This window comes from Diplotaxodon limnothrissa, linkage group LG20 (genome assembly GCF_057381915.1).
Source record: "Diplotaxodon limnothrissa isolate DT_005_m linkage group LG20, D_limnothrissa_male_GT1.1, whole genome shotgun sequence".
Classification (NCBI taxonomy): Eukaryota; Metazoa; Chordata; class Actinopteri; order Cichliformes; family Cichlidae; genus Diplotaxodon; species Diplotaxodon limnothrissa.
The window spans coordinates 12576019-12591414 of NC_140615.1; the positions used below are offsets into that span (position 1 = coordinate 12576019).

General features: G+C 42.7%; 1 protein-coding gene across 2 annotated transcripts in view; it reads right to left on the minus strand.

The window, feature by feature from the left end:
* The window catches only part of agrn (agrin), a 174209-nt gene that overhangs the window by 83183 nt on the left and 75630 nt on the right, over positions 1-15396 (minus strand). For both annotated transcript variants that reach the window (XM_085345367.1, XM_085345366.1), the window contains 3 exons: positions 10520-10744; positions 5728-5937; positions 1301-1504 (listed from right to left, as the gene is read on the minus strand). In XM_085345367.1, the coding sequence (XP_085201493.1) occupies positions 1301-1504; positions 5728-5937; positions 10520-10744 (639 nt within the window). The remainder of the gene's footprint in view (positions 1-1300; positions 1505-5727; positions 5938-10519; positions 10745-15396) is intronic.

Here is a 15396-nt window from a genome sequence, read left to right on the forward strand (position 1 = left end):
AGTTCTAGAAGACATAAATGCAGATTTGCACAAAATTTTAATTTTCTAGCTAAATAACACATTCTAAAAAAAGCTGTGTAAAATATGATTAAACTATAATTACTACTACTACTAGTAGAACTACTACTAGTGCTACCATATACTTCAGCCCTTCACTGGGTTTCTGTTCAATCCAGAAATGAATTTTAAATCCTCACATACCTGAATGATCGTATTTTGTAGGATATAAAATGTTTCATTAAAATGCAGCTGAACTCCAGCCCTACTGCAGGAATCATGCTTACACGTGGTTTGGTGCATTGTTGCAAGCTTTTTACGACACAATCCTGATTGATGGAGCGGGGGGGGGGGGATTGTTTGGGAAGCTGTTAGGTTGGGATCTGGCGTGCACTTTGAACATGCAATAGGAGATTAATCAGAGGTATGCATCGGTTAGGCAGGTTAGGTTGAAAATAAAACACAGAGAGGAGAGAGGGAGACTTCTCCAACCTCAGGGATCACACCTTTGCTGGAGGGTAAACAGAAGGAAAAGACATTAATGCCACAAAGACACACAGAGAGACAGAAAGAGTGAGAGGAAAAAGACAGCAGTACAAGACCCCTCCTGTTAGGTCCGCACGGAGCGAGGGGAAGGGCTTCACCCCTGAGAATCCGCTTGATGAGGTCGCCCACTGGGTGACCCCACTTGCCACCTGCAGCCAGACAACCGGGAAGCCGGCCAAATGGACATAGACAGACAGACTGACTGACGCACTGAAACAAGAAAGAATAGCTTTTTTTATGCAAGAAGAGCACACAAGACAAAAAGACAAAGACAAGGGAGGAAAAAACGACAAAAGCCACTGAAGTGGAAGACTGGCACCAGTGAAGGAGTAGAAGACGGAGGGCGGATGAATGAAACATGAAGGTGGCGTTTCATTTTGGTTGTCTGTTTGAGATGCTGGGATGAAGCGTGACAGGGGTGAGGAGATGGATGGGAGGTGAATGGGTGACGAATTGAAGGCACCGTTTTTGTTTTTTGGCACACCCATCCTTTCTGAATGTACACCCCACCCCTCCCCCACTCAGAGGACATCACCCAACCGTTTCAGATACTTTTCAGGAAAGTTTTAAGTACAGACGAACGTACCATCAGCCTAGACTCTTCAGCAGGAAAAACAGACTGAAATTGGATTACAAATACACAGAGAAAGACACACCAAGACAGGGATTCAGCACTGGTTTGTGCGAAAGCCAAAGAAGGAGGAATCCCAACCACCAGGTCACCACCCACCCTTTCCTAGTCTCCAGCTCTACTCACCACAGGGTCCTAGGTGCTTGGTGGCGATGGGGGTCTTGCTCAGGCACTCCGCCTTGCGTCGCATACAGTCATTGGTGTATGTGTTACCATCCTTCCCACACAGAGGCTTGTAGGTGCCGTCACACTCGATGGGATCACAAGAGCAGCGGGCACTCAGCTGTTCCACCAGACACACACCATAGAAGGGACAGTCCTTGCATTCGTCTGCAAGAAAAACAAAACAATGCAGCTTCTTTGGATTGTACAGGGGATAACCCTACTTTAACCCTTCCCCCCTTACAGACCCACCATTCAGTGACCCTTTTTTGCTCTATGTGTGAACATCTGCTTTCACTCATTTATTCATTTTTTTCCTTTAATGTGTACAGAGACTGATTAGGCTTTTTAGTTTCCAACTGCCAATTTTGTAACAGCATGACAGACTGATCATCACAGATGAAAGCACTGAAGAGGTACTTAGCAAACATAACAACAACAAAAAATTGAAGCTAGAGAAGTGTCAACCTGTTGTTCTTCCTGCTGTGTTAACTTGCTGATACAACCATAAGGACATAAACCAGGCTATAAATCATCCATGTAGTAATTATATGAATGTTTACTGTTGTTTATGGAGATAGGTGATGTTAGCAGAGGCTTTTGCAGAAATTCATGAAAGAAACACATCAGAGATTCATATATTAGCCGGCATGCTACATGTGCTGCACAAAGTGGGTTGGGCAAAGTCTGTGATGATTGCATTTTGTCCTTACACCAAGCATCTTTTTCTACAGCATATATAAAAATGATTGCAGCACCCTATTTGCCAATACTTCCAGTATATCTGCAGAAGGCCCATGTTAGCTGTCAATCTCTGACAAACAACACACGCTGGAACATACAGTTATTCTATAGACTGGAAATGACATGCTCAGATCAGCCAACACACCAGTGTTTAGGCAGTAGTGCTTAAAAAGAAGTCGGACCACATTTGTTCCTGTCAAGCAGATTATTTGATGCTTAATTTGTTACATAACCTTTCTTGGATGCTGGATTCTTAAAAGACACAATCACAAAAGACCCAGTCTTGCCAGGTGACTGCAGTGGTTTGAACCAATCAGCTTTGTATGAGCAAGAAGAAGACGTTCTTACAAAGTTACTGTGATTCTAGCTGCGGTTTGTTGATGTGACTGGTTGACGTTCGCCTGAACTAGACACTGACATACAGAAGGTTCATCTCGTCATCCGCTGTGTATTTTTTGTGCTGTTTTCTTCCCTATAACAAACAAGGATTGCTTCCCAGATGGTTCTGTGCAACAAACCATCTGTCACATCAGGTTATCTGTTCTACGCACATTAGGCCACAAAACTGTCCACAAAGTAAGTTCACATTACATTTTACAGGGAGTAATCGACTAGAAATGATAGCTAAAGCCAAGAGTAGTGGCTGGATGAATGAGAGTGAGTACCAGAGGAGTTATTAGACATATTTTTTTATAATAGTTATAGCTTTCGCTGCAGTTTAAAAGCTTGTTTGGGAGCCAGTTTAGCTCAGTGGGTGAGTGGGTGACCATATGTTACACGGCTAGAGCGCAGCAGCACGAGTTCAAGACTGACCTGCGGCCCTTTGCTGCACATCCCTTCTCTCTCCCTCAACTTTCCTGTTTATCTTCAGCTCTCTACTATCAAATAAAGGCTAAAATGCCCCCCAAAAAATGATATTTAAAAAGAAAAAAACGGCCTGTTTTTTCCATTTCCATTTAGTTTTCTGGTTTGCCGCTAGCAAAAAATAAGCAAATCTAGTAGCCTGCACTATGAAGGGACACCTAATAAGACTGCAAATACCCCCCAAAACCTTACTCGATCAGCATGCCTGTGCTCCCCTCTAACTTTAATAATAAAGTTTTGCAAAAACTTTAACAAAAAGAATAATCATGAATTTCATTTTAGGGTCATGTTTAAGTCTAAACTATTAAAGTCATACCATTTTGACTCACTAAGCAGAAATCTACTATGGAAATTAAGAAAAAGCGAAATACTGGTAATGTGAAATGGCAAATTTGCCACTGAAGTGAGAAAATTCAATTTGAGGCAAGCCTCTGTTCTGGAGGCACTTGAATTTATTCCATTCCTGATCAGTGGATCAAATTTGTACACCAATTCAATTCCTTCTTCTCTTCTCTTTAAAAGCCTGTCATGCCACACTTAATTACATCGGCGCTGTATCAGACTGAAAGGGGTACAAGGATGTGCAATGTCATGGTTACAAGTCGAAATGGCCATTTTCATTAGTTACCAATTTGTAATTTGCTTAGGGATATGATTTCATGGATCTCTGTTTCAAATTGAATTATTCTTTCATTTGAAAAGGCACAGCAGAAAGAGAGGGAGGAAAAAAGGAAGAAAAAAAAAAGTCCATCCCATTGCTCACATGCATGAACATGTCTGCATGCACACACACTCTCATGCAGCACACACAACGCTACTTAGGCTGGGATTTGGGCAATTTTAAGCCCTGACGCTAACATCGGCCTGTCAAGCGGAGCAGAGAGAAGAACCAGGCTGTATCAGCCTCCGTTGCTGACCATACCAAAAGACGTCCTGCGGTGATCTGTCCTTGGTGTTGTCAGGGGGTTTTAATACATGGGTGGGGGTCTCCGCACATTACTGCTGTAAACCCGTAGAGCTGTAGCTTTGTGGGACTTCAGTAACAACACACCAGGAAAATTGGATTTCCTCCGATGGCTATCAGACATACAGTAAAGGCTGACAGCTCTTTGTTGACTACGGCCTAAACCTCATGTTGTAATAGCACAGATAACAGCCCTGGGGGCTCTTATCAGGCTGGAGGAGGCTAGTGCTAGCATGGATATAATACAGACCCCGAGACCCGGCAGTAATTTATCTCTCTGGAACACAGCTTTAAAGTTTGATTTTGATGCTAGTCTACCTGTATGTGTTAAAACATTGGCTGAAAGTATTTCAATTCTTGCATAATATATGGTAATACGATAGCAAGGTTTCACTGATACCATATATACCACGCATATATAACCCCGACAAGCCAAACATTTTCACTGGCTGCTTTCCTTGTTGTCCTTTTTCTTGCTGGGGTTTCAATAGAGTGGTTTGTCCAGACTGAAACACAGACTTCACTATTAATATTAGTTGGCCCTTGTAATACATTTGCAAACAAAGTTTCCCATCATGCAGATTCTGAAATCAAGCAGACAGTTGTGTAGTAAGTAAAGTAAAGTCTTGAAATATCAGTAGATACACAAGACATTTAAATTTATGTCACTTTTCCTACTGCTAGAACCTGCTGTAGATGCGGGGTGGGCAACTCCAGGCCTCAAGAGCTGGTGTCCTGCAGGTTTTAGATGTGTCCTTGAACCAACACAGCTGATTTAAATGGCTAAATGACCTCCTCAACATGTCCTGAAGTTCTCCAGAGGCCTGGTAGTGAACTAATCATGTGATTCTGGTGTGTTGACCCAGGGTGATATCTAAAACCTGCAGGACACCGGCCCTTGAGGCCTGGAGTTGCCCACCCCTGATCTTCAGCAAGTCTGCTCTTTTTAAGACACCGTGTCAAGGCTGCTCAAATACGATTGGTCAGCCTACAACAGACTACAAATGAGACTTAAGTGAGCTTCTGCATAGTCACATACCAATATAGAAAGATATTATATTGTTGAATTTTACAAATACCACGAAACAGAAATTTGGATAAGTCAAATAACAAAAGACCAAAAGCAGGGATGTCTGACTCATTCTACATGCACTCAGTTTTGATCTTAAGTGGGCCGGACCAGTGAAACTGCCCTTTCATTTAACTACACATTTAATGCAGGAGATTTCTTAATATATGAAACTTCAACTTTAAGAGTTTCTCTTACTTTTTCTACACGATAAATAAATGCTGCTGTAGAAATGAAAGAAATGTAGAAACTGAACTTTCTATAGCTCATAGTGAAAGAATACAAACCTTTGGCCGTGGGGGAGGTCTCTGTGAGCAAGAAAAGCTAAAGTAAAAACTATTAAAATTCATTAAAAAATCCAGAATCTATGCCCTCCTTCACATTTTCCAAAACCAGAAACTGTGAGCCAGATTGAAGTCTTTGCGGGACAGATTCAGAGCCCGGAGCCTTATGTTCAACAATTCTGACCTAGACAGACAAATGGCTACTCCCTGTTATACCTGCACGCAGATAAATTACAATATTTGAATTCATCTCATCTTATTATGTTGCATTTTTTTTAGATTATTAACGGGGAGAGAAGGGCAAGGTCTACTAAATCTCTGTTTCACGCAGCATAAAAGAATCCTTTATATAAGTCATGGCATTTGAGTAATTTTATCCCTTGCATCACTAAATGTATTTCCAAGATGTTCTGGGATCTGTATTGAAAGGGTTGCACACTTTAAAGACAACAAGCTTCGGCCTTACCCAGCGTTGTGCACTGTCCTGCATGGATCTTTCTGAGCGTGACGCCTTTCTGGATGCCCGTCGCCCTCATAGCGCACTCACTGGGGTACGTCCGGCCATCACTGGCACACAGAGGCTCATCGCTTAGGGGGCACAACTCGAGTGGCACAAATTTCAGTGGCTGGCGGGTGAGAGGCTCCACGCGGCAGTTCAAAACGTTTTTGCACGGATCTGTGGAGAAAGAGTGAAGAATGTGTACTGCAGTACAGCATATCATACAGTACAATACGACAGGGAAGGAATTACAGTTTGTCACTTTTGCTAAAGCACAGAATCCCATTCTCTGATTCATGCTATCAAACTTCCATTTATCGAATAAATGACAGAACAGTTTTCACCTAGTTAGACACAATTTGCAGATCTCGTTTAATCTTTTCTCTGAATCTGAAATTCTCACACTTCACCACAGTGATGCACCTGTGATGCATAATACTAACCACTGGAGGCAGAGATTAAACACAGCTACAGAAGAAATGTAGTTTTTCTTTTTTTTTTAAACACGGTGACTCAAATATGTGAATAGTTGCTGCTAATTATGTAATGAAACTTGTATATGTTAGGTAGCAAAGGTAAGTGGAAGGTTGATACTAACAATGGAAGGCAACAAGCTGAGAGGCGGAGGAGGAGGACTACAAGAACGAGCACAATTTAGAGCAGTCATTTTCAATGATCTTTGCTGAGCAGCTGTGATAGACCATGTTTCTGCAATATGAAAACAAATAGAAGAAACCTCTAGTAGGAGATTTATACATCGCCAGCTACGACTTACTCGAGAAACTACCGCCTTTGGTATTTTTCACACACAGAGCTAATATTGCTTTTATGAGTCTTACTTCTTACAATTACGGTCCAGTTCAAAAGTCTTTTGTTCAATTTTGCTTCCAAGGGGCCAGACCTTTTTTTTGTCATTTAAAAAAAAATGCACGTTTGGCTTTTTAGCAATAACAGAGTGAAGAGAAGAAGCTGGAAGAGAAAGACAAGGAGAAGACAGGTTAGATTAATACCCAGGCTTCTGCTTTAGTCTTGTAGCATGCGGGTCACCTGATCAACTCGCTGAGCTGAACCACCACCCTCTTGTAATTTCTTTACGGTGGTCTTGAGCAGTGGTTCTCCAGGCTTTCTGGAGATCTTCCAGAGTTTTTTCTTTGAACATTGGCTGCTTTTTCACTCATTTTTGTTTCATTTTCTAACTCCAGGGATTAACCTGTGTTGTCTACCAGAACATTCTCATTCTCGACACGTAACATACCGACGATTTGTCACGTCCCAAGGCGTCCAATGGGAACGCGAAAGGTAACCTTCCGTGTCCCTATGACATGCGCCCGGTTGTGGGTGAAATCCAATAGAATGACGGTCCCGGTGGTAACGCACGTTCCAGACGTGTATTCGAGCCCTAACCCTAACCATAACCTTATCCCTAACCTTAACCACAATCGTGTTAGATAGTGTTTTCCAAAGCGATTCATGATGAGAAAGTAAAATAAATGTATATGTGTAGATTGAATCCAAACGGGTTTCATGTTTCCTCCTGTTTCCGAACGCGTAACATAGGAATGTGTTGGGTGACTGAAAGGTTTGTCAATTTGTCACAAAAACACATAATTAGTTCTCATTTCTTTTACTCTAAATGAATCTACAAAAAAGATAACATGGTTTGACACAAAAAAGCTGTATTTTTGCACCAAAAGGTGACTACCAAAGACTTATTAGCTAAAACTTGGCATTACCTTGGTATGGTGTGTAATGTATCCTTAGGAAATTGAGGAAACTGGACAAGTGGAGGCCAAAAGAACAATTAGCAGACGTAAAAAATATTTCAACAAAGGCCTGACAGAGGCACTGAAAGCATCTAGACCTTTAGTTGATCCATCTAAAGGTCTGGATCAGGGGTAGGCAACTCCAGGCCTCGAGTGTCAGTGTCCTGCAGGCTTTAGATATCACCCTGGATCAACACACCTGAATCAAATGATTAGTTCGTTACAAGGCCTCCGGAGAACTTCAAGACATGTTGAGGAGGTAATTTAGCAATTTGAATCATCTGGTGGATCAAGGACAGATCTAAAGTCTGCAGGACACCGGCACTCGAGGCCTGGAGTTGCCTACCCCCGGTCTAGATCTTCATTGAACAGTTGATCCATCCACTGTTCAATGAAGCCTCATCAGAAATAGTCTCAATGGTCTCAATTCTAAAGCAACAGAAACAGGGACCAAAGCTCCTACAGAGTGGTGAACCCAAACTAACAAACTAAAAAATTTTGGTTTAAATCATTGTCAATATGTAGATAGGTCAGGATAAAGGTGCAACAATGAATTTCTACATGTATCTGTAAAATATGGTGGCGGCTCTGTCATGGTTTGGTGCCACATTTCATCCAGTGTCGTCGAGGATCTTAACAACAAATGATGGAACTATGAACACAGGAAAGTACTGTGAGAGTTTGATTCACCATGTACGTGGAAAGCATCTGATTTGGAAAAACTTAATTTTTCAGCACGACAATGATGCCAAACAAAGAACAAAACAAACCAAGATCCAAAGAAGAGCTTTGAATGTCCTTCAAGAAGTTTGGAGAACTATTTCTGATGATACTTCAAGAAATTACCAGAAAGCTGAGACTGTGTTTCCTCATTTCTGTTGTACTGTAATGCTCAGTAGTGTTATTATTTTTGACAGCAAATTATCTAAAAATATTGTGTAGTTTTGAGCTTTTCATGCATTTTTGTGTGTGTGTGTTTTTTCTTAGAAGAGTCAAAGGTTTTATGAAAGTAGTTTGAAAATTGGTTCTTGTGTTTAAAGCTTGGAGAAAAGGCCATAAGGTTTCAGGAAATGTGTCTTAGAATTTGTGAAAAACTGTAATTAGACTCCGAGGGAACATAATCTAAAACATCTGTGATCAGTTTTGGTTCTGCGGAAAAAAAGTGAACAACGCTTGACTGGCAAAAGAAAAAAGCAGCACAGTCTGGATTAATTGTGTTCAAACTGGCAACTCCTTTCAAAGAAAACTTTTTAAGTCCTGTTAGATAAAGTGTTGGTAAGTCATCTTTTAATTAGCGGCGAACAGTCTTATAGCTATGATATGTCAGCTGAGAAGAGAAGAGAAGAGGAATATCTGCTTCACAGATATTATCAGTGGCCCGGCAGCTGAGAGCAGCTCAGAGTAGGACCTTGGATGTGAAGGGGAGACAAGGAAACAGATGAAGAGACGATCGGTTTGATTTGCTCTCTCGCACCTCCTTCCTTCCAGGGGAGTGTTGGTCTGGCACGCTTGGCCCTATCAGTCCGTGATCATAATGGAATTGGTTTGTGGATGTGTGTGATGGGGGTGTTACTCCTTGAAACAGGAGCCCAGGCTTTATCCTGCTCGCCACGCTTTCAGCATGTGGGAAGACAAAGGATTTATGTAGCACCGTGACATATTAAATCACTGCCAAGCTGCCGGCGAGTCATTCAAAACACACCAAGGATGAAACACCCTATCATCGGGAAAGGAGTAGAAAGAGAATGAGAAACAGAGAATAAGGGAGAATGGTTTCCAGAGACCTCTGGCAGCAATACAAAGAGTGACAATGCTGGGACAGAAAAAGGGACGGAGCGCTTTGGCTGCGTGGGGGTGGGAGGCGGAGTGACCATAGGCCAGGCCTCGGATTGTTTTCTGTGTGCACAATACAAAGGCTTGCAGAGACTTGCAACTGAGCAAACAGGGGTTTTATCGTAATGCACGCAGCGTCTCTGCATGACGCAGTGCCTGACCCGCCAGCCAGACCATTATCTGAGAGAAAGACCATTACTACCCATTAAGCGAGAAGAACAGCTTCTAGAGTCCATGCTTTTCCTCTAGCTGAGCAAGTGGGGTGATTACAAAAAGAATAGGTTGTTTTCTGTAAAAACTAGCAGTGCAGATAAATCAACAGCATTTGCCTGGCGCGGGCTAGCAAGTTGAAATAGCCAATGCTCAGTTGAAATGGCTGCAGGAAGATTTAAAGCACCATCAGGGCCAACCAGTCCCCTGAGCTGACGCCGTCCCCAGGGGAGACGGTGCAACCCGGGTCACTTTGGCCGACTCACGTTGGATTTATACGACCAACCTTCTGCCTGTGGACAAACACATCCATCTCTCGTTGCCTACCACCCGCTCTGTCTCCTGGAGGCTCCTGCTGCTAAAAGACAGAGTTACTATCTGTAGTCTTTCCCTCCGTCTTCCTCGCCACAGAATAAAAAGAGCTAAATAGTCGAGCGCCTTGAGAGTAAACAACAATTGCCTGATGAGAACAAGGATGAGCCAAAAACAACACAAAAAACTGCTCTTAAAACCTATTTAAAGAAAACATCAATCTGCACCGTAGGAGAACCTGTGTGGGGAAAAGCAACCTGAATGAATTAGAGAATTAGAGTGGAGGTGTGCCTTAAATAAGCAGGGTATGTGATAGAGGAACACAAGAGGAAGAGGTAGGAAACAGTGGAAAGGGAAGAAAAGGTTTTCTGACAATTTAAAACAAAAAATCTCAACAAAAATGACATTTTCACCATTGGAAATGTAATTTTTGATACTATCAGGGTTTTTTTTTGTATTTCCATATTTTGCAACAATTTATATTTGATAGTGTGACTCTGGGACATCTCCCTGCTACAGCAAAATAGGGCGGAGTTGGGTTGGGAAAGAAAATAAACTGTGATGGGAACTCTTCAATATTACCTGTGCTCAAAATCAGTGTTACAAAAAACAGAAACACAGAAAACACAACGAGAGCTTACCGCAGTGTCCTTGGTACTGCACACGAATGTTCTTCTTGTTCTTGCAGGCATGCTGATGGAGCTCGCACTCATTCACGTAGTCCTTTCCATCACTACCACACACTACTTGCTTGGGCTTGCCCTCGCAGCCGAGGGGGCACATGCACTTTGCCGACAAGCCATCTGAAGACTGGACACAGGTGCTGCCGTAGCTGCAGGCCACCTCGGTACAGGGATCCTTCAGAGCTGCAGGAAGGGGCAGACATAAAAACAAGCTTTAGTCAAAAGCAAAAGGGGCTCTTGCACTGAAGAGCACGTCTGTCAAGCGCTAATACGTCACAGTGCTCGCCGCTACAGTACACTGGAGTGCATCACAAATGACAGGCCACCTTATTCAAGTGGCTTTCGGTGCACTTTTACAAGCGCTGCCTAGTTATTCTGAGGTTTGAAGAACTACTTGACACCCCTGGGTAAAGATGCACTGCCACAGCTATCTACTAGTACAAACAAGTTTCATTTCACAGAGTAGTGTGAATTGGATTAGAAGCTTTGCATTCACAACACATTCTGTGTCGCTACGCTCAAGCATGCTTTAATCGGCACGGCTGAAAAGCGACCCTTGAATATTTACCTTTCCATAAATTAGACCAAGTGAGAGCAGGGAAGAGGGGTATTCCTCCCTCGTGAGGAATTTGTTTCCATCCTAATTAAGCAGCACGCCACTTGCCGCTGAGCGACGTACCCCAATCCGAGGAGAAGGTGCAACTTTTAATTTTGCCTTTGTGCGCCATCAACGGGGGCTTTTCTCGGGCCTCATATGCTCAACAAAAGGCAGCTGTGAGATTACAATCGCTGTCTTCTCACAGCATGATACATATTTATGACTGTCACAGACAAACATGCTTTCCCATGAGAGAGAAGCGCGGCATCGGCAGCCCTCTCATTTCCTAAGCCCGCCACTTTTAGAATAAATATTTACCAATGTCTGATATTATCCCCGCTTTTGTTACAAGCAACATCGATGAATTTAATTTAAAGCGGGAGTGTATATATTGAATCGCAAACTCTGTGCGTCTCGCTTTGTTTTTTTGTGTGCGTTTTTTTCTTTACTCCTCAGACAAGAGCAGAGCGTGTTTCAAATTTGCCTTCTTTCTTTTCTACCTTTTTTGAAAATTCAATACCTGCCTCCGGGATGAAATGGCACTGCCTTGTTAATAAGAGACTGGAATGTGTGCAGAGATATATTATGGATGTGTAAGAAGACAGGAGAGCTATGAGGAGTGCTCCTGATCAAAGCGTACCCCCCCTCCCTCGCCTTCCTCGTCTTTATGACACATCCCCACCACCCTCCTTTCTTTTCTTTTTCTCTTTTTTTTGCTCTTTCCTGTCAAGTTCTTTTGAGGTTTGGTGCGTTAGGCGCTTTAATGAACACTTTTTCCCCCTCCCCATTTTATATTTGAGCTGTATCGCAGCAGGAACTTTGAAACTGACTCTAATTTACAAGTAACTTCAAGATAAAGTACGATCAAGTAATTGCATCTCTAACTAAAAGAGACTCGTAGAAAATGACTCACTGAAATCATAAATCATTACTGGAAATCATAGGTCATTGTGAGGCGATGATGACTTATGCGAAACAGATAGCAATTGTGATGCTTGGCCTCCGCTGTGTGTCTAATCACATGAACAATGAAACGCTGATGACTTGTGGGAACGGAGCCGCTATAAAAACCTTGTTGTATCTGCCGGAGCAGGTAAAAGGTCATGTTAAATCACAGTTGCAGCAATTATACGCGAGCTACTTTCAGTGCACATGCACAAACTACTGTGTTACCCAGCATATGCTATGAGTTCGCCTGCTTAATAATCGTAGGGTTGAAGGTGCAATCTCGGGCTCCTCTGAGAAAATATACATGCTGTAAGTGAGCTCAAAGAATGATCCAGCAATCAGAGAGTAGTTTGTCTGGCTTTGGCACGTTCTACTCGATTCAGAGGAGCTGATGCTGAGGTAGTAAAGCCCTATCTGGAAGTTTGATATCCAACTTCTCCAGTGTTTTGGAAAGAGATGTGGAGTCTGAAGTCTGAGCATCAGGATAAAAGCATCAGCTGTTATTCAACTTTCATCATTAGCATCCTGTTCCCCATTTTTACACATATAAGGCAAGCTGAATAAGCTAGAACAAAAACCCAAATAACCAAGGATAATGAATGACTTAACTCCCATTTGATCCATCAGCTTATGTCATCTAATAATGATAAAGCATGACGAACCATGAATTGGTGCACTCATACTGCTGTGGGCTGTGGGAAATAAGCCCTTGGATGTTTCCTTCTCCCTTCTCTTTTGCTCACACCTACCCCAAAGTCACAAGAGCAGAGGTTCAACTTTGAGCCCCTCCTGTACATCTGATAAAAGGTACAAGCCACAGCAGAATCCCACAAACCGCAAAAAGAAGACCGCAGCAATCACACTGCAATTTGTCCAGGGCTTGCACAATCAAGTTTCTTCAGGTAGCTGTGGCTCAGGATGTACAGTCGGTCATTCACTATTCATAAGAGCTGTTACACGATCCCGAAGCGTCCTTGGATAAGATGCTGAACCCCACAGTAGCACTGGTGTATGATGGATGAATGGGTGAATGTGGCTCTTGTAGTTTGGTCAGTGAGACTAGAAACATACTATATAAGTGCTAGTCCATTTAGCGTGTTGTTTTGATAGACCTGCTGTTGGGAATGGGAGTTGTTTTCTGACAAGAAGTCGTACCTTGTCAGAATGCTCACTTCTTCTATAAAATAGTGGTTGTTAAGGGGTTGCAGTCACATCTAAAGAAGAGTAGGAGAAAGACGAGAAAGAAACCCAGTGATTCCCCCTTTCCTTAGAGTAAACAGCATCCTCGTAGCACTTCTTGATCTCATTAAATAATAGCCTGGGCTTTCTCTCCCTCCCCAACCTCCCCTTCCTCCAAGCAAATCTGGCGTGTTGACAGGCAAGAAGGGGTGGAGGCGATAGTAAGGGGCACGAGAGCTAGGTAGAACAGGAAGGAGAGGTGGGGGCGCTTGATTTGAATGCTAACAGGGGCCGATTTGGATACAACGCACAGCCTCGATGGGGCGTTAGTGCAGATAAGCTTTCCTTCTCAGACTCAGACAAGCAGGCAAATTGCCTGGGCGAATGTGATCGGTGTAACAAGCTCAAATAAAAAAAAAAGAAAGACAGAAAAAAGCATGCTCGCCATAGCAAACTACATGGAGTTTTTACTTATATTTTCTAATCATTTCTCAGGTGAAAAGTGGCAACAAAAAAGCAAAGAGGAGAAAGAGGAAAGGTAAAAAGTCAGTAAATTAGAATGATCCTTGCTGCCAATTAGATCACTCTCCCTCGCTAGAGTGAATCTCAGCATGGTCTGGGCTGCTAGGATAATGAGGGGGAAAAACCCATAAGGATACACAGAGACAAGTGACACTAAAGCACTGGCATTCCAGCACAAACACAGTGAGAGATGGCATATGATTAGGGAACAAGAGGACACCCCAAAAGAAAAGCAAACATCCTGGGGCCCAATTAATAGAATAATGCTTTATAGATTTAAATGTTTAAAAGACTTTTAAAGGAGACAAAACTCTGGTTTATTTAAACTTGAGACACTGCGTTTTCTAAAAATGGACTCGTTCCTGTCAGTCCATCACAGCTAGACCTGGATTTGATTGGCTCCTTTCACAGAACAATTGCTCCCCCCCTTTCTTCTAATCACAAGCATGCAGCATTTGTGTGGACAGGCCTCCTTCAAAATTCTGCACTCAGCAGGTTTGCTTCATTTAAACCACAGGACTGGCATTGTCTGGCATTGTGGGATGCATTGTAACTGAACTACCTATGTGCCTAATTGCGAATTCATGTGCTGTGGGAAATTCTGAATACACACCGTCACAAATCAACACTTGATCAACTCTGCAACTTGCTCTTTTAACGCCAAGTGGATTTCAAATTGGGAAAACAATTTGTCTAATTGTGACGTGCTGCGCTGTGCTGGATATGCAGAAGTTAGTTAGTTAATAATTGATTAGCACTGCCCACATTTAAGGTGTGTGTTTCTCAAACTGAAAACTATGCAGTGCTGCAGGAACATAAAATCAATGCAAGGTGGGCAAAAAGGGTACAAGAGAAAAAAAAATGCAAATTTGCCATTTTTCTCTACTCGTTCTGAGCTGAAATTGAGCATGTTGAGAAGTGTACATTTCTGAGAACTGGAAGCTTTTTTTTTCCTTTTTATTGTTCTGCATGCATGGAAATTAACTTTCTATCAAACTGCATTAATGCATAATGTTGAGAATAACAACAACTGTGAAGCAAATCCTTTTGCACTCCTGGCTGTAGTTAAGTGTAGAAGCTGCTGACATGTTGGGTGGCACTTTGTAGCAGCTTAACTATAATATGTGAAGTCTCTTACAGAGCTAAAGCTAAGCTATAGCTTAAGTGGTATTGTTTTCACCTTCTGAGCCCGTGCGCTTGTGTGTTTGCATGTTATCGTGGAAAAGTGCAGTTACGCAGACACGTAGTGTAGTGAGAACTACCACTAGGGCAGTTCGGAGTAGTTTAGCAGGTGTTTGTATGTCTGTCTGTCTGCGATGTCTTCCAGAAAAGTGGAGCAGAGGGGTTTTGGAGAATGGGGATTACAGTGATCCTCTCCCTCCGGCAGTCAGCAGACTTTCCAGGCAGGTGGGGAGCTCCACTTCTCTGATCCACTGTTTTGTGCTGTAGTTTATTAATGCTTCATTAGGGACACGGAGCTGTCAGTGCCGTGCTGGCTTTACTTGATACCCCGCTGCCACGAAACCAGACGCACACCAGATGCGTGCGCAAGTGTGGGGAGAGTCATATATGCCAGTGCACGTTTGGA